The sequence below is a fragment of the Musa acuminata genome, chromosome BXJ3-4, assembly GCF_036884655.1.
Source record: "Musa acuminata AAA Group cultivar baxijiao chromosome BXJ3-4, Cavendish_Baxijiao_AAA, whole genome shotgun sequence".
Taxonomy (NCBI): Eukaryota; Viridiplantae; Streptophyta; class Magnoliopsida; order Zingiberales; family Musaceae; genus Musa; species Musa acuminata.
Window position 1 is genome coordinate 32,912,266 of NC_088352.1, and position 25,534 is coordinate 32,937,799.

At 39.6% G+C, this 25,534-nt stretch overlaps 1 protein-coding gene across 1 annotated transcript; it reads right to left on the reverse strand.

Moving 5' to 3' along the window:
* Positions 1–3,681: 3,681 nt before the first annotated feature.
* Positions 3,682–6,569, reverse strand: LOC135635243 (abscisic acid 8'-hydroxylase CYP707A2-like). Its single transcript, XM_065146197.1, has 7 exons — positions 6,229–6,569; positions 5,777–6,095; positions 4,970–5,359; positions 4,698–4,872; positions 4,504–4,610; positions 4,284–4,402; positions 3,682–4,153 (listed from the first exon to the last, which is right to left on the reverse strand). Exons 1-7 carry the CDS (start codon positions 6,432–6,434, stop codon positions 4,048–4,050), a joined length of 1,422 nt encoding a protein of 473 aa, XP_065002269.1. The 5' UTR covers positions 6,435–6,569; the 3' UTR covers positions 3,682–4,047.
* Between the last annotated feature and the right edge of the window lie 18,965 nt (positions 6,570–25,534).

A 25,534-nucleotide genomic window follows, 5' to 3' on the forward strand; every position in this document is an offset into this window, starting at 1 on the left:
CACTCGACTCATCGACTACGGACGTACTAGGCCACTACGCCGTAGTCCCCAGACGATACAGGGGAATCCAATCCATTGGACCTGTCTGTCCTCAGTTACCATGTACCTATAGTCCCTCATCCATCTAATATCCCAGAGACCGTATATCGAGCATGGTGCTGTCAGACCCATACGGTTTCTACTCAAGTCTCGCTCTAATCGGATTCTCCCGGAGAACTCCTTCTCTCTCAACCCGAATGACCCTGGCCAGGGATTTGTCTGAGCAAGAACACATGGGATATTCCTCTCATGACGCCGAGAGTGGATGATCCTCTATCGACACTCAATAGCCCTCGTAAGGTCGACTACCACTCCCAATGACTAGCTGTACTAGATTTGGGACAGCCAAACCTATAAGTCTGGTATCAAAGAGTAGAGCACTCATACAGGACATCCTTGGTGTCTCAAGTCTAAGGACCAGATACACCACTAGGACTACGAAATCACTGTCTGACAATAAGGCATCATCAACCATCCAGCATTCCGTAAGCGGATCAATCAGTGAACTCATTCTCCAATGAGCACATGTACTATATCCCTAGTGTCCCTACACGAGCAGCTATGAGACCAACTGCATCCATCATATGGACGGGTATACAGCACACCAGTCTATCCGGTTATCACGATGTCCCTTTCAAGTAACCTATGACCGGGATTATTTAGGATATGTGTTTAAAGGTGAATCGATCTCATTATCGTGATCTCATCACGATCCGATTCCCATTGCACAAATCCAAGGACATCACAATATATATCCATTTATGCAATAGTTATAAAGTGATATACACCAAAATATAATAAGCAAAAAAGATCTATATCAAGTCACACGTGTCATCACTCACGTGATTGGCTTGCTGGGCACTTATGACTAGCAATATTCCTCTCATGACGTCGAGAGTGGATGATCCTCTATCGACACTCAATAGCCCTCGTAAGGTCGACTACCACTCCCAATGACCAGCTGTACTAGATCTGGGACAACCAAACCTATAAGTCTGGTATCAAAGAGTGGAGTACTCATACAGGACATCCTTGGTGTCTCAAGTCTAAGGACCAGATACACCACTAGGACTACAGAATCGCTGTCTAACAATAAGGCATCATCAACCATCTAGCATTCCGTAAGCGGATCAATGAGTGAACTCATTCTCCAATGAGCACCTGTACCGTATCCCTAGTGTCCCTACATAAGCAGCTATGAGACCAGTTGTATCCATCATATGGACGGGTATACAGCACACCAGTCTGTCCGGTTATCACGGTATCCTTCTCGAGTAACCTATGACCGGGATTATTTAGGATATGTGTTTAAAGGTGAATCGATCTCACTATCGTGATCTCATCACGATCTGATTCTCATTGCACAAATCCAAGGACATCACAATATATGTATGTATTTATGCAATAGTTATAAAGTCATATATGCCATAATATAATAAGCAAAAAGATTCTATATTAAGTCACACGTGCCATCACTCACGTGATTGGCTTGCTGGGCACCTATGACTAGCAAAAGGGAGAGGGGTTCGTCCTCCCTATGGTTGAGTCCGAGGAGGAGCGCTACGGAAGGCTTCGACCGCGCATAGGTCACGAAGTGGAGCTCGAAGTCCTTGACGAGTTGGTCAAATGAAGCGATTGCCCCGGTTTCCAAGCCGCTGTACTACGTGCGGGCTGGGCCCTTCAGAGTGGTGGGAAACGCTCTGCATATCATAGCATTAGAGGTCCCGTATAGCGCCATCTGGGCACGAAAAGTGGCTACATGATCCGTTGGGTTGGCGGAGCCGTCGTAGGCATCCAGGGAGGGGAGTCGAAAGTTCGGGGGGACTTCATGGTCCAGTATCTCGGGCGTAAACGGGGATCCCCGGCGTATGTCCTCCCCAAACTCCCCCCTTGTCCTGTGGAACTCCTTCTACACATCGTCGAGCCGCTGATTGACGAAGTGCAACTGGGCTCACAGGGAATCTGCAGAATCCGAAGATAATGCCTCGGGTTCTGGGTGGCCTTTTGGGTCGACCACCGCCCGACCCCCAGGTGAGGACGACGGGACCCGAGGCGAAGTAGGGAGCTCACGAGGTGGTGGGGGAGCCTGGATGGGTGGCTCCTGTTGCCGCAATGGTTGGACAGCTGAGGGGCGTAATGGACGGGAAACAAGGGGAATAATAGATTGCACCATATCGGTCAGAATTCGGACTTGATGGGTGAGGTCATGGAAGGCCTCGGGTGACACGGGTGAAGGGTCAGCGGGGGCGCCGTCAGGCGGCGACAGGCCCAGATCGTTGAATATCCGCCAATAGCACTCTGAGATCATGGCGGGGCGTTCGTCACGAGGTCCTCCAAGCGGGGGGAGTTCCCTCGAAGCTCCGATCGGGTGTGGTCCCCCAACCACGGGTTATTCAGAGCCGACCTGATGATCCCTCGACATTCTGGGCCCTCCTTCTAGTGCCAAAATGTTGTGGTAAACAATCTTGAGCTGTGGCCTCGGGGCCGACGCGGCTCGGTTCAGGTTCGGATGACGGGGGATCTTCCCAAGGAGGCCTTCGGGTTCACCGAGGTGGTCTGAGGCGGTGGTCGGGTTGGGATAGGGTCGCTGTTTCCTCCGGGAGGCGGCGCCTCGCTTGGGTGCCTAGCGGGAAGCCGCCGTCTTCGCACCTGCACAAAAGGTCGGGTCGGGGTGCTCGGCCCGACCCCTCCGACGATCAAGTTAGTTGATGTGAAGGGGATTTCAGATGAAGAAGTCTTTTTGGTCTCTCTCCCCCCTCTTTTCCGTTCGGAATACGAGGGTATTTATAGGGAAGCTTGCTGTTTTCTGATGTGCCCGCTTGCAAGGGGCAGGCTGGTAGTGTCTAACATTGGTGTTAGCGTGGCGTGAAGAACCGGGCCTAAGCAGGCGTTAATGTGTCTCGGTCGACGCTCCGATCTGCATTGACCCGGTGGTGTGAGGCATCATTTGGAACGACTAACGTCATACGAATCTTATCGCAGTTATTATCCTAGTTATTATCCTAGTCAAATAGTAACACATCCTATGGGACTGACTCACAAAGATGGCCGAGTGTTAGATGTGAGTGTAATAAGATCGTGCTGTCAAAACAGGATGAGAGTTTTCGGAGAGAACACTGGGATAATAAAATAATACATGGCAAATTGTTTCATCTCCGTCAACCTGTGGATCCTACAAAAGAAGCTCCACTGAGTCAACCCGACCATGGGTGGGTAGGTTAGCCACCTCGCCTGTTAGGTTCCTGGTGTGGATTTAGAAGGCCGATAAATTGGAAATTTATCATTTTTTAAGGTAAATTCAGTGGGAAATTTTTGCAATAGATCATAGAGAAGAAAGCACAGTTCAGGATGTGACACGTGGTGGCTTGACTTAGAGAAGAGAAGATTACGTAATTTATTTGGATTCCAGATTCATATTATTTTTAATGTAGTATACAGGGATCTAATAATGTACAGAATGGCACTTGCATGCTTCGGGTTATCAACGGCGGTGGCCACAGCCACAGACCTCGTTCTCATATGGAGAAAAAAGCAACTGGATTCGGGAGATGGGTCACTAATCCATTATTATAGTAAATGGAAGATTTTGTAATCCATAGTATGTATTGTTGTACGTGGACTGGATTTAACGCTGCACCACTGTTTAAAAAGTCAAGATTTCTTATTCTTTCCCACAATCCTTTCGCTTGGAATTGCCAACATTTAAGCATGGGATCCGACAGACAGAAACCAACATAACTCTCCCGATACAAGAGCAAGCCTGTTTCCAGGGTATTTATTAGGCTCCAGAGTCGTGTAACTTCCCTCGGTGATCTGAATTGATAGGAGTATATACAACATGCCGTCGAGAAGCCCTTTTCGGGTTCCTCCCTCCTCTGACTATGATGCCTTTCTCGCAATCCTTCTCTTGATTGCCGAGTACTGCTTCTTGAAACTATAACCGCGGAAAGTCGCCTTTGGCTGCAACTTTTGGAAGGCATATGACGTGACTGAAGACGATCAGACTCTTTATTCCTCGACTCGTGACTTGAGAGAGACTCTCAAGGGCAGGCCATTCTGGGGCAGCGCAAAAGGTCCAAACTGAATACCGCTTTGGTTTCCCAGCATAGACCACCTGATAGAGAAAGAAAGAGCACAGTAACACATCATCATTGATCAAGTGGTCAACGGATGCAATTGTCCCCACGCGACATCCAACTGTTGATAGAATACAAGTGTTTGTTTGATGGTTTCGGCTGGGTTACCTGTATTTAGTCGTGAGGTGATGGAGGAGGACCAGCATCTCCAGCTTAGCAAGCTCATTGCCAGGGCAGGAGTGGGACCCGTTCCCGAAGGGCATGAAAGTGTTGGGTTTTGGAGCGACCTGCAGCGGATGAACACAGAAAGAGAGACTGATTTGTCTGCAGAGGAGGAGAGGGGAAGGAGATTGATTGGGACAGGGGGAGGCTGTCCTCCTTTGCCCACCTCAAATCTGGAGGGATCAAAAATTTCCGGGTCGGTGAAGTTATCCGGACTGTGGTGAATGTTTCTGAAGAGTGGCAACACCTTCCAACCCTTGGGAATGAGATACCCTGCACGACGAAGTACAGTAACAGTCAGCAAACGAGACATCGGGCATGGATGGACGATCTAAAAGATACAAGTTGATGCTAATCCACCTTCGTACTCCACATCTTCCGCCGCTTCTCTAAAGGTGAAAGATAGGACCGAAGCCACCCTCATCGTCTCCTGAATCACCCTGGAAGTGAATGGCATCCTCTTGGTATCAGCCCAAGTCAGCGATTTCTCATCATCACCCACTTGCTTGCTCTTCATAATTTCCCCTTGCTCTTCCTGAACATCACAAGAGATATCAAACTCTTGATGTCCGCTTTCTACTCAAACGAGAACACCGAGAGAAGAGAAGAGAAGAGATGAGAAGGTTTCTTACGGTGACTGCTTGTAAGATGCCTGGATTCTCTCCGAGGTACTTCACGATCCAGGTGAGCACACTAGCAGTGGTGTCCCGGGCCGCAAAGATGACCCCGATGATGTTGTCGGCAATCTGGTCGTCCGTCAGGGCTTCTTTGGCTTCCATAAAAGAACCAAGTAGGCCACTGTCCTCTGTCTTCAACTTCGTCCTCCTGAATAGGACAATCTTGGCCACAATCTGTGCGAGCTGTTTCCTGGCCTTCATTGCCTTGTAGAACAGGGTCCCGGGTAGGTTGATAGGCATGGAGTTGTAGCCCTTCTCTAGGGTGTAGTAACACTGCTTCAGATCCTCTATGTAGGAAAGCTCATCTTTCCCAAAGATAGACAGCAGTGCCACGTTGAACGCGTACTGCACAAAAGCAAGGTAAACAAATTAAACAGAGATATGACCGGAAGCATCAAATCCTTTGCTAAACAAGAGCGTGAGATATCAAAATCTGCATTTCCGTACCCAATTACAAAATTTAAGCACTACCTCGTTTAGATCGCACAAATGGAAAAGAGTGAAACATGATAGATTTTCTTGGGTCATATTACCAACGGAAAAAGGGAAATCACAACATGAACAATCTCGTTGATGCAAGATTTATGATATTTCATGGTACTTACTACTAGTGCTACATAGAATAAACTTTCTGACATATATATATGTATATATATATGTATATATATACTTTTGTGAAGCTAAAATTGATATTATTTAAAAGAGATCGTGACGGATTTATGCAAGGAGAAAGAGGGGGAATTGCAGGGGCGGGAGGTTCACCGTCTTCATTTCGTGGAAGGTATTGATCAAGCGACCGTCCCAGGACTGCAAGGCCCGGAGAGCGACCTCCTCAATGCCGGCGATGGAACCGCGAATGCCTTCAGGCTTCAACGCCCGGAGGACGAGGCGGCGGAGGCGGGCGTGGTAATCTCCGTGCTGGAAGAAGATAGCCTGCGGGCCCAGCATCTGCTCCTTGCTCGCGGGGAACGTCGGCTTGAACAGGTGCGCCCGCGTTACCAGCACGAACCTTGCCGCCTCAGGACTCGACACCATCACGCAGGGACATCCTAGTATGTGTGTCTTAAACACGGGCCCGTACCTGGAAACACCACCACCACCACCACCACCACCACCATAAATATGAGCACTAGCTACTTGGATTCTCCGTTCGTTTCAGTGTTATGCGCAGTAATAAACAGGGAGAAGCGAAATGGAAAACAGAAACGACGAACCTCTTCTGTTTGAGGGCGAAGAAGGTGTTAGGATTGTTGGAGTAGAGCTGAAAGGTCTCTCCGATATAAGGCCAACCCATGGTGCCCGGAGGCAGGGGAAGGTTTCCCGACCTGGTATGGACAGCTCTCAAAAGCAGATAGTAGACGAGGCATAGGAAAAGGAAACTCAAGGAGAGGGACAGCATGAGGAGAAGCGTGGAGGCCATGGTTGTCAAGAACGCAGTCGTAGTGGTGGTGGCGACTAAAGCCGAGCTCACTCTGCCTCACGGGGAGAGGGGAGGAGGAGGAGGGTTGCTCGACGAGGCAGAGTAGAGGGTAGGTGTCGCTCGTCGGGTCAGTGTGTACTGGCGAGGAGAGGGAAGAAGGCAGGGACGGGTTTTATAGACGCGCAAATACTGCCGACGCACCCACGGAAATCGATTCCAGCTCACGTACACCAATCACCTCGGCAGCGGAACACAGGTTATATTCCTACCATGATGGGCAATAAAAAGGTGACAGCACCATTGAGGAAGACGGAAAAATCAGAAGACCATGAAAAATAAATAATTCAAAACAAAACTGCATAAAACAAATGAGGATGAGTACGTGTGGGCTTGATGGACGATACGTGTCAAACCAGTTCCACATGTTTGACCTGGTAGTGGAGACTCGTCAGTAATTTAAGCCATGTAAGACACCGAAACAAGACCGATCAAATTTCCTGCTAGAGTTCGTCTGTTTGTTTTTTACCTCACACATTTATAATTCAAAACTTCTTTTTTAATACTTAATTAAAAAAAATCATCACATATGTAATGGTTTTAGAGAATTAATATCAGATTATATATGTTAATGTTTTAGAGAATTGAGATATTTCGTTAAAAGTCAGTTAACAACTCGGGATTGTTTGAACTACTAATGGATTAGACTAACAAGTGTTCAATTACAATTACAATTTCATTCGGAGTAGTCATCTTGACTGGAGAACCTCTGTGAGTCGATCAGAGACTGATATTTTTCTAGAAACGGGTCTATTTTTTTTAATTCAACAACACCTTTGCAATCTAAATCAAGTTGAGTCATTTTGAAGGGTATTGGATAATGCCAGTGTCCTCTCTCAATTGGTCGGTCCTCACTTGTTCGTCAGCCATCATGAGAAGAAGATGAATAAGCGATGACAACAGAAGAAGAAGGAAGAGGAAAGGAAGTAGAAAAGGAGCATAAAGTAAAAGAAAAAAAAAGAAATTAAGGAGAGAAAAGAAACAGAAGCATAGAAAGGAAAAAAAATTAGAGATAGGTGAAAAAGAAAGAGAGAAAAAACAATAAAAGAAGAGTAAAAGAGAAGGAAAAAAGAATTAATATTTTTAAAATTATAATTTTATAATAATAATGGTCAGAACAATGACTCAGAAAATCGAAATTTGTTTAACGACTACAAAATTAAGTGATCCAATTTTAGTGACATGTAGAGGACTCAAAAAATGAATAATGTTTCTTTCAGGATGTTGTGGTTTAGCAAAGGGGAGAAAATATTTTATTGATTTTTTCAAGTTTGTGATGGTTTCAGAAATTAGAACATAAAACTCAAGAGCAAAGCTTAGTTTTAGTAGTATTCTATTTAAATCAAACATTGTGAAGGTTTTTTATCAGTTAAATTAATTATTGGCACATTTATTATTGTTACATTCAGTATCAATAAATTACTAAAGTGATTTTTATGAGTTTGCATTATGCGTGTGACAGACATCAAATCAAATCTGTAAAGAACCATGTCATCCACAAAAGAAAATGAGACGTTTGGTCCATTTCAAGGGATCTTTTCAAATATATCAACGAGATACAAAAGTCAAATCCATATATGGTAGCATTTTGATTCAAAGGCGACAGCTCGGCAATTCGTAGCCAATGCGTCGACGTCGACTAAGTTCGCTGCCCTGCCAGATTTTGAAGGCAATTTTGATTGGATCTAAAACCGAGAACAAACTTAACGTGTCCTTCTCCGTGGAGAGCCAAGTACAGGTGTGACCATTCGACTCCGTTAGGAATCATCTCAATGTCCAACTTGATGTACGAGACCGTGGACGCGCGCAGCTTAGCCTCTTCGCAAGGACAAATGGGTATCTTCCCGACCATGCGAGTCGACATCTATCGGGCAGTTGGGAGTCGTACTCCGAAGAGTTTCCACACCACCGACTGATGTGTCGTCCCATCGGGAAACTCACTCCTTGCCGAGTAGAGAGAGAAATAGTAGGTGAATCGAGTGACTAACGCAGCACAAATAAATGTGTCTGCACAGTTGGAAAGGAATTTTCAAGTCGAATTCTTGGTGGAGCAGCGGTTCTCGCGATCAACTCTTAATGTCTGATTTCTCACAAGTCATACAAACTTCAGCATCATCACGTGCCTCTTTCGACCCTGACCAACCAACTTAGAAGAGTTGAGACGGCTCGGTTGATAGTCAGATCAGTATTGATGCATCACTAGAGATTTCAGATCCATCAAAGTAGACTATGATGGAGAAGCGCATCTTAAGGGTCTCTGAGGACCGACTTCTTCTCATTTAGCCAAATTGACATGTTCACATTAGTATCATTCACAAGAGATTAGATTAAGACCAAAAACAGAAAAAACCAGAGACACAGAAAAAGCGGAGAAGTAAAAAAAAATTGGACAGAAACTCTATATATAGCAACTGTCAACGGATATATCTGGACTACATAAAAACATATAAACTATCATGACCAAAAGTAATATTTAGGGCTCAACTACATCAAAAAATACCAGAGATATATATTAACATGTTGATTGTGCTAAAGCATATGTATATTTGAGGACTATATATGTATATATATATATATATATATATATATATATATATATATATAGAGAGAGAGAGAGAGAGAGAGAGAGAGAGAGAGAGTCCATGGATATACTATGATTTTCTATTGCATATATTATTATCTACTCATACACATATTTATGATTTATTTTGAATCAGTGTCTTACCTCTTTAATATACATTTATCATATTACATAATTATACATTGATAAAAAGGACATAAGAAGATGAGTTTACTATGAAAAATTGTATAAATATGTTTTAAAATTATTACACAAAATATGATGCATGCTCACCTAAATAAAAATGTAGAGACTTATGCTAATAAAGTTATCAGTCATAGTAAATCTTATTTTACATGTAAAAATATTAATATCTCATTTATGTGATTGATAGGGAAATGAGCAGTGCTAGCCCATACCATGAACTATGAGTATTTTTATGTATATAAATTTTTGATAAGATATGCATATGTGATTTTATTATTTATATATTTATAATATATATGTACAACTATCAACCACCACTATGAATAGGAGACGTCATGTCATTTTATTTAACAAGTTCAACATGTTTCAAATTTGCTAACTTTCTCACTATATTACTATTGATAACCTAAAGTAATCAGTACCATATTTTTGTCATACAAGTATTTTATCAATAAAATTAGAAGTAGGATGCTAAATAGTTTAACCCTATTCAAAATCAATATAATCAATATTAAAATTAATTACATCTAGCTACTGTTTTTGGACGAGGGAAGTGGCCCTCCAAACTTTTCTTTACGATTAGCTTGGATCATGGGAGTGACTTTTGTACCCATGCTATCTAATAAATAAATATTTTCTTTCTTATTATATATATATATATATATATATATATATATATGTGTTCGAATTGCACCTTCACAAACGAAGGGAAACGAGAAAGTTTTCACATGTTATATTAAACGATAGGAGGTCAACTAAGAAAGGTTGAGTGCGATTTTCAAGGTTGAATGAGAAGTACGAAATGAATTAACTTTGAATTGCAAGATTTCTCTCAAACATTTATTGTTGGAAGTCTCTAAGTAGAATTTTAATAGAACCAATTCATATAGACTAATTGGTGAAGCCTCCATCAGAAGCAGCGGTAGTCCGTTTACCTGGTTGACGCCGAGCGAGGCCCTTCTTAGTGGTGCCTTTGTAAGTAAGATGTGCTAATGTTTGAATTGGTGCTTAGTATAATGATTTAAAATTGGGTTAATGTCCATTTTATCTTAGTTATGATTTATTTATATTTAAAATAATCTTTATATTAAAAAAAACGTAGCATATAAGTCCATATCGTCAAGTTCGATTTAACTTACAGAATATGCTTACATAGCATATTGACTCATAATAAATTATTAATATAATGATACATATAATTTAAGTTAAAGAAATGATTAAGTCTATTTTAGAACTTGTAGTTTTGGTCATAGACCACTTAAGTTCTTATGATTTACTCGTGTCTTAAATAATCTCCTATAATTAAAAAAACATAGCATATAAGTCTCTCATATCAAATCTAAGTTAATAAATGTTAGAGACTACTTACATGATATGTTTACTCATAATAAATAATTAATATAATGATACATATGATTTAAGTTTAAAAATGAATTAAGGTCTATCCAGTTGACGAAGAGGAAGCGACGAAGGCCATAGTAGTGGATGAAGATGGAGAGATAAAGGTAAGAGAGATCAGAGGCGGAGGTGAGGGAGAGCTAGACTACCACATTGTAAGCACAGTAAGTGGGGGGCGTAGGAGAGGATGAAGTAGGAGACGATGGAGACAGATGCTTAGGAGGAGGAAGAGGGACTAGAAGACCATTACATACCTAACGTCAGACTGGTTAACATACATCCACATGAGGTAAGACCGGAAGCTTTTGAGCTCTTCATCAGTATGGAAGAGGCTGCGTGCGTACAACGCCCTACTAAGAAGTAGCGGCTCGGTGGTGCTACTACATGATGACGCCTCCTCCTGTCATTGATAATGGTATTAGTTTTTTTTTTTTTAACTTAAATTATATATATTATTATATTAATGATTTATTGTGAGTTTATCATGTAAGCAGACTCTAACGTTTGTTAACTCAAATTTGACGAGAAAGACTTGTATATTAAGTTTTTAAAAATATATGAATTATTTTATATACGGGTTTAAGTGGTTCATGACCAAAATGACATGGGTTAAAATAAATCTTAATCCTTTAAAATTTAAATATTATGAAATACAAAAGCCTCGTAAAGTAAAATAATAAGAGTTAAAAGGTAAAAGGACAATCAAATATAGTACAACGAATCTACCTAATTCATCGTATCCTATATCCTACATAATTTCCATAATTCATCACGCCATAGGAAAAAGCTAAATTCAAATTCAAAAGTTTGATGTGTTATCCAAAAGAGATTCGTTGTTAAACAATTAGTTGAAAAATAAAAAAACTAAATATAGTTGGAATTATCAAATAGTTTTGAGATTACTAAAACCAGATACCCTATGAGCATAAAGATTCTTACCATGAAAATAAGATCTCGTGAATAAAAAAAAGACTATGACAATTGGGGTTTGATTTTCTTATAAATATATAATATATTTTTAGGTTTTGATAAAGAAAAAATAAAATGCGAGGAATATATTAGTTTCTCTTAGATTTCTATACCAATTAAGTTTTCTTGGATTTGGTGAAGACGATTTTAAAGACATTTATCTACTGATGCCGTGAGCCTTGGGAGAACATATTCGGGTTATGAATAAATGATTAAAAGTTAACTTTGCTGTTCTGCTACAACTATAAATAGATATCAAATCTTACAATTAAACTTCAACTTTCTATATCATCTAATCTCACTCAATTTGTTTACACTATACCAAAAGAAAGGAGAAAGAGAAAGGGCTTCATCTACCAATCTCGAAAGCGCACTTCCCAAGCATCATCTACTCAGCAAATAGGCCCAAAGAGCTAAAACAAGAGTTTTCTTCGAGTTCAATTCTACAAATCCTTGGGACATCCCTCATTACCTTTCGAGCTAGTAATCATCCTCTGTAAGCTTACTGTTTACATTTACTTGCTTATTTACTCAATCAACTGACTAATGAGCTTTATTATAGTTGAGCGAAAACAGCACAGCTTATTTCGAAGCTTGCAAAAGAGAGGATTCTTCTTAAGGCGATTAAAAGAAGAAGAAATTATATCTCTGTGCTTGTAAATGGAACAGATTTATCTTTGAGCTTGAAGAAGGTATACTACTTTTATCTCTCGATGTCTACGACTGGTATTTGGTTTTCACATATATGGATCACTAGCTGCATGTATTGATGAGGCTGGATAGAACACTCACCACCACATGATCTAGGAAGCACGCAGGGATTGCAGAAAACTCGGAAGACATATCTCCACGCTGCGAACTTATTGTCTAGAACCAGTCCAATAAAACCCATTCTTACATGGGGGGCGGGGCCGAAGACATGGCATCCCGGGAATGTTTCCGTCTGAGCGAACAAACGTGAGCTGGCGACACACCAAATCAGGAGCCAGCGGGTGGATTCCTAGATTTGCGAGTCGCTTTGTACTTATCCCTATTGATGATTAACGAACTGTGGTGTTGCCAGCTGTCGCCTACCCACCATATTTATCATATCTCGTCGGTCAAACGCAATAGATTCTGTCGTCCTTGCCAAACCACAGCTTGGCCATCCAGCTAAGCCCCGGTCAGCAGAAACCCTCATCCGTGACCTCTGAAAGTGTTTTCCAGAAATGAGAATAATACAATAAAGTAGTTCGGATGATTGGAATCTATTTGTATTAGGTTATTAAGGGTAACTGGACCTTTCGTGCTGCTCCTCGGGATCCACCACATCTTTGGGGTGCAAGATTTTTAACCTACAAACAAAAGTATCTTTTTTGTTTCCGGTAAGATACCATATATATATATATATATATATATATATATATATATATATATATGGTATCTTAATGACATAGGGATTAGTTTAGAAATTGGGAAACAACCATTGGCACAAAGGGACTGTGGCATCGATCTCATCGTATTTCCATAACCATCAACAAACAACTATTGGGAGAAACCGTGGAACATGTGAAAGTGATGTGAAATAAGATGAAAAGAGAAAAAGAGAACAAGAAAAAGAAATAAGATATTTGAGAAATTTATTTTTAAAGAGATAACTAAGAGTTAGTAGTTGAAAAAAATAAAAGTTTGATAAGGTTTCAAAAACAAGAATTCCTTACCGATTTATCGTTCTTCCCCCTTTTATAAATCTCCTGTACATTGAACTCCTCAATCATCTAATTAATGAGTCATAATTTTTAAAAATTAAGTATATATTATAATATATATTAAATTCACGCTGTATTGTACTTTGGTGGTTTTTAAATTTTTTTTATAATTATCTTAAAATATAAACTATTTTTTTTAAAATTTAATAGGATTGATCTTAAAATTTAATAGGATTGATCTTAAACTTGGGAGTATTCAATTCTCATCATACACTACATCATTCTTCCTGGGTGAGAAAGAACTCCACCCACAGGTTGTCATCATTATTGTCATGGTAAATTGATAAATCTTGAATATTAAATATTGAGTGAGTATAAATATTAAGAGGAAATTCAATCTTGTAAGCATTGTTATTAATTCCCTAGAGAACTCGGTAGGGATCAATTTTCTTCTCTTTGAGTTTATTATAAGTTCTTATTGAAAAATATATATTTTTTTAAAAGACCCAAATAAGATCTTCTTCTTCAAAGATCATCACAGGACGATGCTTCTTAGCCTTTTCTTTGTAAACTTAGTTGCTAGCTTCAAGTTTCTTTTTTACTTCTTCATGAATTTTTGTTATGGTAATAGCAAATTCCTCTCCCTTTGAACTTGATAAAGGTGATCTAGGTACTTTAGTCATATCTAGATAATAAGGTAAAATACGATCATAGATAATCTTAAACGGAATTTTACCCATAAAATAATTAATCATAGAGTTATAAATAAATTTAGCTTGAGATCTTATTATTTTGGTCTTTTTGCAGCAAAGAATCGTAGTATATTATCTAATGTTCTATTAACTATTTCAGTATATCCATCAATTTGAGGTTGATAAGCATTACTATATAATATGTTGGTGTCAAATTTCTTTCATTAGCTTCTCCAAAAATGATTACAATATAAAAAGCATCCATGGTTTTTTTTTTGCAAGAAATAAAATGTGCCATTTTGGAAAATTAATTAATAATAACAAAGATAGAATATGTATCTATTTGAGATTTTGGTAGACTAATCACGAAATCTATACTAATGTCTTCCCAAGAAATATTAGGAATTGATAAATGAGTATATACACCAAGATTTTGAGTTTACCCTTTTGAAGTTTGACATGTTATATATTTTTTCAAATAACGTGTAATATTTCAATAGATTATAAGCTAAAAATATTTTGCTTTGATGAGATATACTATTTTGTCTCTTCCAAAATGACCTCATAATCCACTAGAGTGTAGTTTTTGGATAATACGCTCTTTTAGAGAATTTTAGAAATACAAAGTTGAGTTTTATAAAAGAGAAAATCATCTTCAATAACATAATCTTCATAATAACTCTCATGCATAGCTTTCATGTTTCTCCAAAATCTTCATTATTAAAGTAAGTATTTTTTATTTCATTAAATCCTTTTTATTTCAGTGGAGCTTTATTATATATTCTATTCTTATGTTTCAAGATAAAAGTATACTCATGTAAAAAATACCACCCATCTTATAGGTTGCCTATTGAGATTTATTTAAAAATTTATATGTTTAAGAGCTTCATGACCAGGATTTTAAATAAGTTCTTTTTGGATCAAATAAGGTATCTAATATCGTAGTACTTGAACAATAACATAAAATTCAATATCATAGGTTTGAATAGTTCTTTTTTATATTGTTAAGCTTTTGACTTAAAAATACAAGTGAATTATGTACTCCATCAATACCCACATGAGAGGTATCACAACCAACTTCAAATATTTTAGAAAAAATTGATAATGCAAGAATAGTAGTGGTGGATAATTTCAAATTTAGTAGTTCAAAAATATTATTTGGCTTAGGTGTCCATTAAAACACTCATTTCTTTATACAATTAGTTAAAAAATCTGTAATAGTACTAAAATTCTAAATAAATCGATAATTAAAGGATGCCAATCCATGAAAACTCTAAACATCTTATAGGGATATTGGTGTTGGCTTAGTCTGGATAGCTTTAATCTTTTCATAATCCACTTGGATATTTGTAAGGGTTAAGATAAAGCTTACAAAAGCTTGGCTAGAGGTTATGAAGGACTTCTTAAGATTTACATATAGCTTTTCTATCTTTAATATTGATAAGATAGTTATCAAACATTCAATATAATAAAGTTTGTTGTGACTATAAAAAAGAATATCGTTAGAACAAATAACAATACACTTCTGTGATTTAATATAAGGACATAGAATTGTTAGGATCGAGAGAACTAAAGAGGGGGGGGGGGGGGGGGGGGGGTGAATTAGTGCAGCGTAAATCTTTCTGTGATTTAAAAAAAAATAAAAGCTGCGTTCGTCCGATAAAAATGATTTCGATGTAAAAGCCGATTATAAGATTACTTAAGATTAAGCGTAGTTTACGTCTAAGCACAGTTTATGTCTAAACTGAGTTTGCGTCTAAATACAGTTTGCGTCTAAACGCAGTTTTACGTCTAAACATAGTTTTACGTCTAAACGCAGTTTTGCGTCTAAACTCAATTTACGTCTAAACACAGTTTTACGTCTAAACTCAGTTTGCGTCTAAAAGTAGTTTACATCTAAAACACAGTTTTATGTCTAAACACAGTTTGCGCAGTTTGCGTCTAAACAGAGTTTTGCGTCTAAACTCAGTTTACGTCTAAACGCAATTTTACGTCTAAACGTAGTTTGCGTCTAAACGCAGTTTTACGTCTAAACGTAGTTTTACGTTTAAAAGAAGTTTACGTACAAAACACAGTTTTATGTTTAAACACAGTTTGCGCAATTTACGTTTAAACGCAGTTTTACGTCTAAACGCAGTTTGCGTCTAAACGTAGTTTTACGTCTAAACGTAGTTTGCGTCTAAAACAGTTTCAAAGGGATCTAAACTTAGAAGCTAGTTCATAAAAGCGCAGAAGACAGTTTTGCAGAATCAAAACACAAACGTAAGCTAATCGTACGAAAAACATAGATTTACGTCTGAATGCAGATTCGAAAAGATCAGCACTTAGAACTTGTTCGTAAAGGCGCGGAGAGCAGTAGTTATGTAGGAGGTTTGCAGTAATGATCAGATACTCGAAATAAAAGCAAACCAGTGATTTAGAGTGGTTCGGTCAGTCTTGACCTACTCCACTTTTGGCTTCCTCCTCCGACGAGGTCACCGACGTCAACTAGCTGCCTTCCTTCAATGGGCGAAGGCCAACTGCCCTTTTACAGTTTCACTCCTTTTGATGGGCTCAGGAGACAACTCTTACAGATCCTTTCTCTCCTCTCTTTACAACTCATGACTTGAAGAACAGAAAGAGGATAACTTTTGGACTTTACACAAATTTGAGATCTTAGAATCACAGAAAAGATCAAGAATTCGGTGTGGATCTATCTGCTTTCTGTGCTGAATGGGTGGGGTATTTATAGGCCCCAACCCAGTTTAAATTTGGAGCTCAAAACGATCAAATCCTGGAATTCCGGGATCAGGCGGTTGCACCTCCTGACTGGAGAGGTTGCATCGCCTGGTAGAGCTCGGAGACTGAGCCCAGGAGGTTGCACCTCTCTGTCAGGGGCGGTTGCACCGCCTGAGTCTGGCTCGGAGACTGAGCCCTAGGCGGTGCCACCTCTTGACTGAGGCGGTTGCACCTCTCTGCCAGAGCTCGAAGACCGAGCTCAGGCGGTGCTACCTCTCTGTCAGGGAGGTTGCACTGCCCAGTCTAGCTCGAAGACTGAGCTCAGGCGGTGCTACCTCTCTGTCAGGGAGGTTGCACCGCCCAGTCTAGCTCGAAGACTGATCTCAGGTGGTTGCACCTCCTGGCTGGGGCGGTTGCACCGCCCAGTCTCGCTGGGAGACTTAGCCCAGGCGGTGCCACCTCCTGGCCTAGGCGGTTGCACCTCCTGGTGCAATCAGGGTCCGAATGGTTAGCTCCATTCGGCCCAATTTCAATCTTTTCAGGGGCCCAATTGCCCCAAGATTAAGCTAATGGGATCACCTCCCATTTTCCAACTTAATCAATGTGCTAACTACGATTAAATCTAAGACAATTTCTGCAGCTTTGCTTCGATGCGTCAATCGCTTCTTCCGGTAAGTTTCCGGCGAACTTCCGTCGATCATCCGATGAACCCTCGGTGATGCTTCTGCGGACTTCCGGCAAACTCCTGGACTTTGCGACGATCCACTTGGCGAGTTCCGACGAGCTTCGCTTGGCAAGCTTCTGGACTTCTCGGATCTGTTCTCGCAGAACCTCCGACGACCGTCCGAACTTCCGTCGAACTCTCGAACTCCCAACGTGATCATGACCTTGACTCCGGCGCAACTCCTACTGCTTGTCTAACTTTCATCGTAGTTAATCCTGCACACTTATCTCAACACATAGATTAGACAACAAATGACAATTGACTTCATCATCAAAATCCGAGATTCAACAATCTCCCCCTTTTTGATGATGACAATCAATTGATAATGGAGTTATCCTTAACTCCCCCTGTCTATATGCCATAGTTGAGATAAGTCAACCTTGAATTCAAGACCTAAGAATTCAAGTGACGTATTGATAAGTTAGATCAGTTAAACTTATCAATACTCCCATCGTGATACCCATCATGATGTATCTCTTCAAGAATGATGTCAAGGCTTGACATACATCATCAAGTTTGTATGATTGTGTTTGTAACTATTCATCATGTAATTGAATATTATCATATAAAGCTGTGAAGCACTATTACATGATGCACACATTTGAAATATTCTAGCAAGTTTTGCATTTTCTTCACATGATAAGATATCAACTCAGGGCATAACGCAAACTTTAGCACATGTTCATATATCTCTTGGTGATGCAAGGATGGCATAATCATAGCAGTGTTTATAACATCACTCATAGTATTTCTAATCATGGCAGTGTTTATCAATTCAGGGCATAATGCAAACTTTAGCACATGTTCATATATCTCTTGGTGATGCAAGGATGGCATAATCATAGCAGTGTTTATAGCATCAATTCATATATCTCCCCCTTTGTCATCAACAAAAAGCATAGTAATTATGATACCAAGAAAATAATATTAGTAAGCTTATAGAGGAATTTTACATAGGAATCACTTTATCAGATTTATTCCAGAAACTTATGAAAGTGTACGAATAAATCTGTTTTAAGATGCATTTGGACAAGATTTTGTTACAGATTTTCATATATAAACATGGCAATCAAGTGATCTGATCATTCAATATAGTCCGAAAAATAAGTTTATTTATTCGGACATATCAACATTCTTAATTCTCTTCGAATGAAATCAAAGCACAAGGTTTTCAAAACTTTTAGTTTTAAAGCACAACATTCTTAATTTGGACACATCACATACCAAACAGTAATGATACCATAAAAATCTGAGATAACTTTTACCACAAGGCGCAAGATATATGTTTACTACGATAGATGTTTACAGCCAACACATCAGAAGTTTACAACAACAACAGGTGTTCAACAAGTTCATTGATGAGGTGGAAAATTAAAGTGCCTAAACAAGGAGTCAAATTGACTATGAATTTGCTGCAGCTCAGATAGGATTTGATCTTGTCGTTGTTCAATCCGTTCTTGTCTCTGTTCGAATCGATCCATTCGAATCCCAATTTCTTCGATGGATGTATGAGTTTGCTCAACTGGATGTATTTCCTTAAAGGGAAGGGTCGGAGAAGATTGGGTACTCCTAAATACTGGTGTTTCTGGTTCTAGTTCAGGTTGAGGGTGATCAGTCCTTCTAGGGATTCTAACCCAGTTACTGTTTCTATAGTAACATCTTAGTCGGTGAAGTAGATTTTTGTTTATTATGCTGAATCTATCTACTTTCATTACTTCTTCTTCTGGTGGTATTAGAATGTCGTAAGCTTTCATTATTCTTGTGATTATACCACCATATCGAAGCATCATATCTTTCTTAGATAATTCTAACATGTTTTGTTGAATAAGATAACCAAGACAAATGTCATGTCCCTTCATGATTAAGTACATAGTTCCTAATTCTAATTGACTTATTTCATCATGATGGTATTGTTTAGGAAGAATTATACTAGTCATGATATGATGAAGTATCTTAGTGTTCAAAGGCAGTAGATGTTCACAACTTTTAGGAATCAATGCTATGTTAGGATTGGCAAAGATTGTTCCTAAGGCTTCAACATAGGATGTTCCAATACTTTCATCATCCCATGATCCTCTAAAGTAAAGTCCTATGCTTTTCATGGGAATGCCTATCATATCACAAATGAACCTATCAGTGATTGAGATATGTTGTCCTAAAAGATAGGTGGACATCCTTTCTTCATCATCTATTTGTATGTTATTGTAAAATAATCTAACTAGCCTGGGATAGATGGGTTCGTTAATCTGCAAGATTGGAAGTAGATCTAGGTTTGCAAACCATTGGATAGTCTCTAAGTCTCTTAGTTCATTTAGATCTACGTATTTTCCCTTATTGATACTTCTAAGTTCGAAAGAGGGAAATTTTTCAGCATGGTTTTTTGAATCGAAAAGGGTGAAGTCAAACTCTTCTACTAATCTCCTCTTTCCCTTGTCCCTTGAGGATCTTCTAGATCCCATAACTACAGCAGTTTAGAGGGATAAAGATGAGCAAGAGTAAATGAAGAACAAAACAGAATTTAAGAGGTTCTTAGAGAATACCTTAGTGGAATCTTCAAAAGAGGGAAGGATTCTTGATGTTTTGCTCCGAAATGAGAGGTATTTGGGAAGCTAAACGGGGTGAAATGGGAATGGAGGAGGCTTGGAGGAGTAGAGAAGGGAAGGGAAGTGAGTTGGGGTCGGTTTCACCGCCGGCCCTAGCGTGGGTTAAAAAGGCAGAGTTGCGGGCAGTTGCACCTCTGGCTGGAGCGGTGCAACCGCTGGCAACCCGTGATGGCTGGAGGTGCCACCGCCAGCTGGAGAGGTGCCACCGCCTGCAGGCAGTGAGCACTTTATTGTGATTTGATCAGAGATGTTTTGTCTTTAGGAAAGTTTTCATTCAGAGCAATTAACGTTTCTTATGAGTTTTTATTTTTAAAAAGAACACTTGTACGATCAAGATAGATCTTATAACGTGCATACTCCTAATGTCGTACACATGTTTGTGATAGTTCGTTCAAGTAGGTAATCCTTTCAAGTTTATGACATACTTAGTTTCTTCATGATACAAGGTTTGATTTGAAGATGATGAATGGATAATATTGACAGATTCGATGATCAAGGGGATATGTGAATCATATGTTTCTAATTCTGAAAAGTCACATTAGGTTGCATCCAAATCGCATTTGTGATTTCATAATTTCCACTCGTAATTTAAGCGTTGCGAGTTCCTTTTGACTTTTGGGTTATGATTGTCGAGAATCAAGGAGCAGAATATTAATTCTTGCTCCAGCCTAAAATTTTAATGTTTTTATAGGAAGGGATGATTTTTAGGTACCCATTTGCTTTTGGGTTCCTCATAAATAGATCTACATTTTCTATCATGTTGCATAGAATTTGTCATGGTTCCTTTAGGAACCCAAATCAATTTGTTTGGACTAATTTTCCTGAATGGACAATAATGCGTCCTGTGTCCAAACTTGCAACAAAAGTTGCATTTGCTTTGATGTCTAACATGTAAGATGAGGCCTTTTACGAAGGTAGTTGGATTTTGGTGAGGACTCCTCACAAATCCAATCCCACTTCTTTTGGGAACATGACCCTTGTTTGTAAGGATCATGTTTAATGACTTGCTACCAACCTCGAATTTCTTCAAGGTGTCCTTAAGTAGCAAGTTTTCTTTTTGAAAAGTTTCTAGATCATGACATTTTATGCATGAGTTTAAACTATCACTATGTTCAGCATTTAACTTATCAAACTTGTAAATAAGACTATCATACTCCTTTTTTAGCAATTTGTATTTACCACTAATAGTCTTACACTCATCAAACAATTCATAGAAAGCATTTAATAATTCATCGAATGATAAATCTGCATCTAATGAATTCGTTACCTCGTCTTCGATGACCATTAGGGCGTAATGAGCAACTTGCTCGGTGTTGGTCTCCTCTTCTTCGGACGCGCTCGAGTCGTCCCATGTTGCTTGAAGCGCCTTCTTCTTTGATTTTCTTCTTTTGACTTGGGGACAATCACTCTTGTAGTGTCCCGACTTTTTGCATTCATAGCAGATCACTTGGTCCTTCTTGGGTTCAAGTTTATTTTTCGCATCATTCTTAAACTTGTTTCTTTTAAAGAACTTTTTAAACTTTCTTGTTAAAAGTGCCAAGTCATCATCACAGTCCTCATCACTTGAGTTTTCTCTCAAGTGACATTCAGAAGTTTTGAGTGTCATATCCTTCCTGTTCTTTGGAAGGATGTCTTCTTGCTCTTCATGAGCTTTACAAGTCATTTCGTAGGTCATTAATGACCCGATTAGTTCTTCAAGAGGGAAGTTGCGCATATCTTTTGCCTCTTGAATAGCAGTGACTTTAGGATCCCAACTCTTAGGAAGGGATCTTAGTATCTTATTTACGAGTTCAAAATCCGAAAAACTTTTTCCGAGTCCTTTTAGACCGTTGACGACATCCGTGAAACGGGTAAACATGTCGCCAATGGTTTCACTCGGTTTCATTTGGAAAAGTTCAAAAGAATGCAACAACAGATTGATTTTTGATTCTTTCACTCTACTTGTGCCCTCGTGGGTCACTTTAAGTGTGTGCCAAATATCAAATGCAGTTTCGCAAGTTGAAACACGATTAAACTCGTTTTTATCAAGTGCGCAAAATAAGGCATTCATAGCCTTTGCATTAAGAGCGAAAGCCTTCTTTTCCAATTCATTCCAATCGATTATTGGAAGAAAAGACTTTAAAAATCCGTTTTCAACAAGGTTCCACAGTTCAAAATCCATAGAAATAAGAAAGATCCTCATTCGGGTCTTCCAGTAGGTGTAGTCCGTCCCACTGAATATGGGTGGACGTGTAATAGAATGTCCCTCTTGATTTCCGGCGTATGCCATCTCTCTTGGGTTTTAATCCGTTAGAGAGTTAACCGTGCTCTGATACCAATTGTTAGGATCGAGAGCACTAAGAAGGGGGGGGGGGGGGGGGTGAATTAGTGCAGCGAAAATCTTTCTGCGATTTAAAAAAAAACAAAAGCTGCGTTCGTCCGATAAAAACGATTTTGATGTAAAAGCTGATTCTAAGATTACTTAAGATTAAGCGCAGTTTACATCTAAGCACAGTTTACGTCTAAACTGAGTTTGCGTCTAAATACAGTTTGCGTCTAAACGCAGTTTTGCGTTTAAACACAGTTTTACGTCTAAACGCAGTTTTGCGTCTAAACTTAGTTTACGTCTAAACACAGTTTTACGTCTAAACTCATTTTGCGTCTAAAAGTAGTTTACGTCTAAAACACAGTTTTATGTCTAAACACAGTTTGCGCAGTTTGCGTCTAAACAGAGTTTTGCATCTAAACTCAATTTACGTCTAAACGCAATTTTACGTATAAACGCAGTTTGCGTCTAAACGCAGTTTTACGTCTAAACGTAGTTTTACATTTAAAAGAAGTTTACGTCCAAAACACAGTTTTATGTTTAAACACAGTTTGCGCAGTTTACGTTTAAACGCAGTTTTACGTCTAAACGCAGTTTGCGTCTAAACGTAGTTTGCGTCTAAAACAGTTTCAAAGGGATCTAAACTTAGAAGCTAGTTCATAAAAGCGCAGAAGACAGTTTTGCAGAATCAAAACACAAACGTAAGCTGATCGTACGAAAAACACAGATTTACGTCTGAATGCAGATTTGAAAAGATCAGCACTTAGAACTTGTTCGTAAAGGTGCATAGAGCAGTAGTTATGTAGGAGGTTTGCAGTAATGATTAGATACTCGAAATAAAAGTAAACCAAAGATTTACAGTGGTTCGGTCAGTCTTGACCTACTCCACTTTTGGCTTCCTCCTCCGACGAGGTCACCAACGTCAACTAGCTGCCTTCCTTCAATGGGCGAAGGCCAACTGCCCTTTTACAGTTTCACTCCTTTTGATGGGCTCAGGAGACAACCCTTACAGATCCTTTCTCTCCTCTCTTTATAACTCAAGACTTGAAGAACAGAAAGAGGAGAACTTTTGGACTTTACACAAATTTGAGATCTTAGAATCACAGAAAAGATCAAGAATTCGGTGTGGATCTATCTGCTTTCTGTGCTGAATGGGTGGGGTATTTATAGGCCCCAACCCAGTTTAAATTTGGAGCTCAAAACGATCAAATCCCGGAATTCCGGGATCAGGCGGTTGCACCTCCTGACTGGAGAGGTTGCACCGCCTGGCAGAGCTCGGAGACTGAGCCCAAGCGGTTGCACCTCTCTGTCAGGGGCGGTTGCACCGCTTGAGTCTGGCTCGGAGACTGAGCCCTAGGCGGTGCCACCTCTTGACTGAGGCGGTTGCACCTCTCTGCCAGAGCTCGATGACCGAGCTCAGGCGGTGCTACCTCTCTGTCAGGGAGGTTGCACCGCCCAGTCTAGCTCGAAGACTGAGCTCAGGTGGTGCTACCTCTCTGTTAGGGAGGTTGCACCGCCCAGTCTAGCTCGAAGAGTGAGCTCAGGCGGTTGCACCTCCAGGCTGGGGCGGTTGCACCGCCCAGTCTCGCTGGGAGACTTAGCCCAGGCGGTGCCACCTCCTGGCCTAGGCGGTTGCACCTCCTGGTGCAATCAGGGTCCGAATGGTTAGCTCCATTCGGCCCAATTTCAATCTTTTTAAGGGCCGAATTGTCCCAAGATTAAGCTAATGGGATCACCTCCCATTTTCCAACTTAATCAACGTGCTAACTATGATTAAATCTAAGACAATTTCTGCAGCTTTGCTCCGATGCGTCAATCGCTTCTTCCGGCGAGTTTCCGGCGAACTTTCGTCGATCATCCGATGAACCCTCGGTGATGCTTCTGCGGACTTCCGGCAAACTCCTGGACTTTGCGACGATCCACTTGGCGAGTTCCGACGAGCTTCGCTTGGCAAGCTTTTGGACTTCTCGGATTTGTTCTCGCAGAACCTCCGACGACCGTCCGAACTTCCGTCGAACTCTCGAACTCCCAACGTGATCATGACCTTGACTCCGGCGCAACTCCTGCTGCTTGTCTAACTTTCATCGTAGTTAATCCTGCACACTTATCTCAACACATAGATTAGACAATAAATGACAATTGACTTCATCATCAAAATCCGAGATTCAACAAGAATCCGATTCATTAACCACGTGAAGGTGCTCGAAGCATTTGAAGATTTAAATGATATAACTAGCCATTCATATAAGACTTCTCGTGTCTTGAAAGTAGTTTTTCATTTATCTTCTAGTTTAATACAGATTTAGTGATAATTGCTTTAAAGATCAATTTTAGAAAAAAATTTAGCACTAACAAGCATATCAAATATATCGTCCACGTGTGGACTAGGAAATATAGGGAAATCTATATTTGATAGTAATTTGATTGATAGCTCTACTATCAATGTACATTCGTCAAGTTCTATCCTTTTTTAGAGTTAATAAAGCTAGAACAACATATAGGGTTAAAGTTTTTTAGATATAACTCTTGTGTAGTAGATCTATAACTTATTTATTCATCTCTTTAAATTCTTTTGGACTCATCCGATAATAAAATTTGTTTAAAAAGATTACTCTTGGAATTAGATAGATTCGATGTTGAATATCTCGAATAGGAGGCAAACCACCGGCAAGTACTTAGAAGATGTTAATTCCTCCAAAATAACTTCTACTTCACCAAGAATTTTATAGGCTGCATGCCTTCTTAGCAACTAATATAAATACAACTTTATTTTCTTTATTTTCTCTTGCAAACTTATTTAAAGTAAGAAAGTTAATTCCCTACCTTTTGGTTAAAGGTTTGCTAGCAAACTCTTCGGGCAAAAGCACAATTCTAACTCCATTGAATTTAAAAGTATATGTGTTCTTTCTATTAATATGGATAGCACACCTATCATATTGTCATGGTCTTCGTAAGAGTATATAGCTAACATCTGTTGGTACTGCATATCACACATCATCTTTATAATTTTTGTCTATTGAAAAAGAAACTAAGTATCTATTAGTAACTCATACCTCATTACCTTTCTTGAATCGTGCAATCCAATATGATTTAAGATGTGATTCTATCTTGAGCTTAAACTTGTCTATCATATCTTGAGACACAAAGGCCGCTATCGATAACAAGAGAATAAACCTTGA

Excerpts from the sequence above, each read along its gene's own strand:
- LOC135635243 (XM_065146197.1), bottom strand. The coding sequence starts at position 6,434 with ATGGCCTCCACGCTTCTCCTCATGCTGTCCCTCTCCTTGAGTTTCCTT. Across the intron at positions 5,360-5,776 it reads CCTTCCACGAAATGAAGACG|TACGCGTTCAACGTGGCACT; the intron begins GTGAACCTCCCG and ends GCTTTTGTGCAG. Across the intron at positions 4,611-4,697 it reads GGAAGATGTGGAGTACGAAG|GGTATCTCATTCCCAAGGGT; the intron begins GTGGATTAGCAT and ends TTCGTCGTGCAG.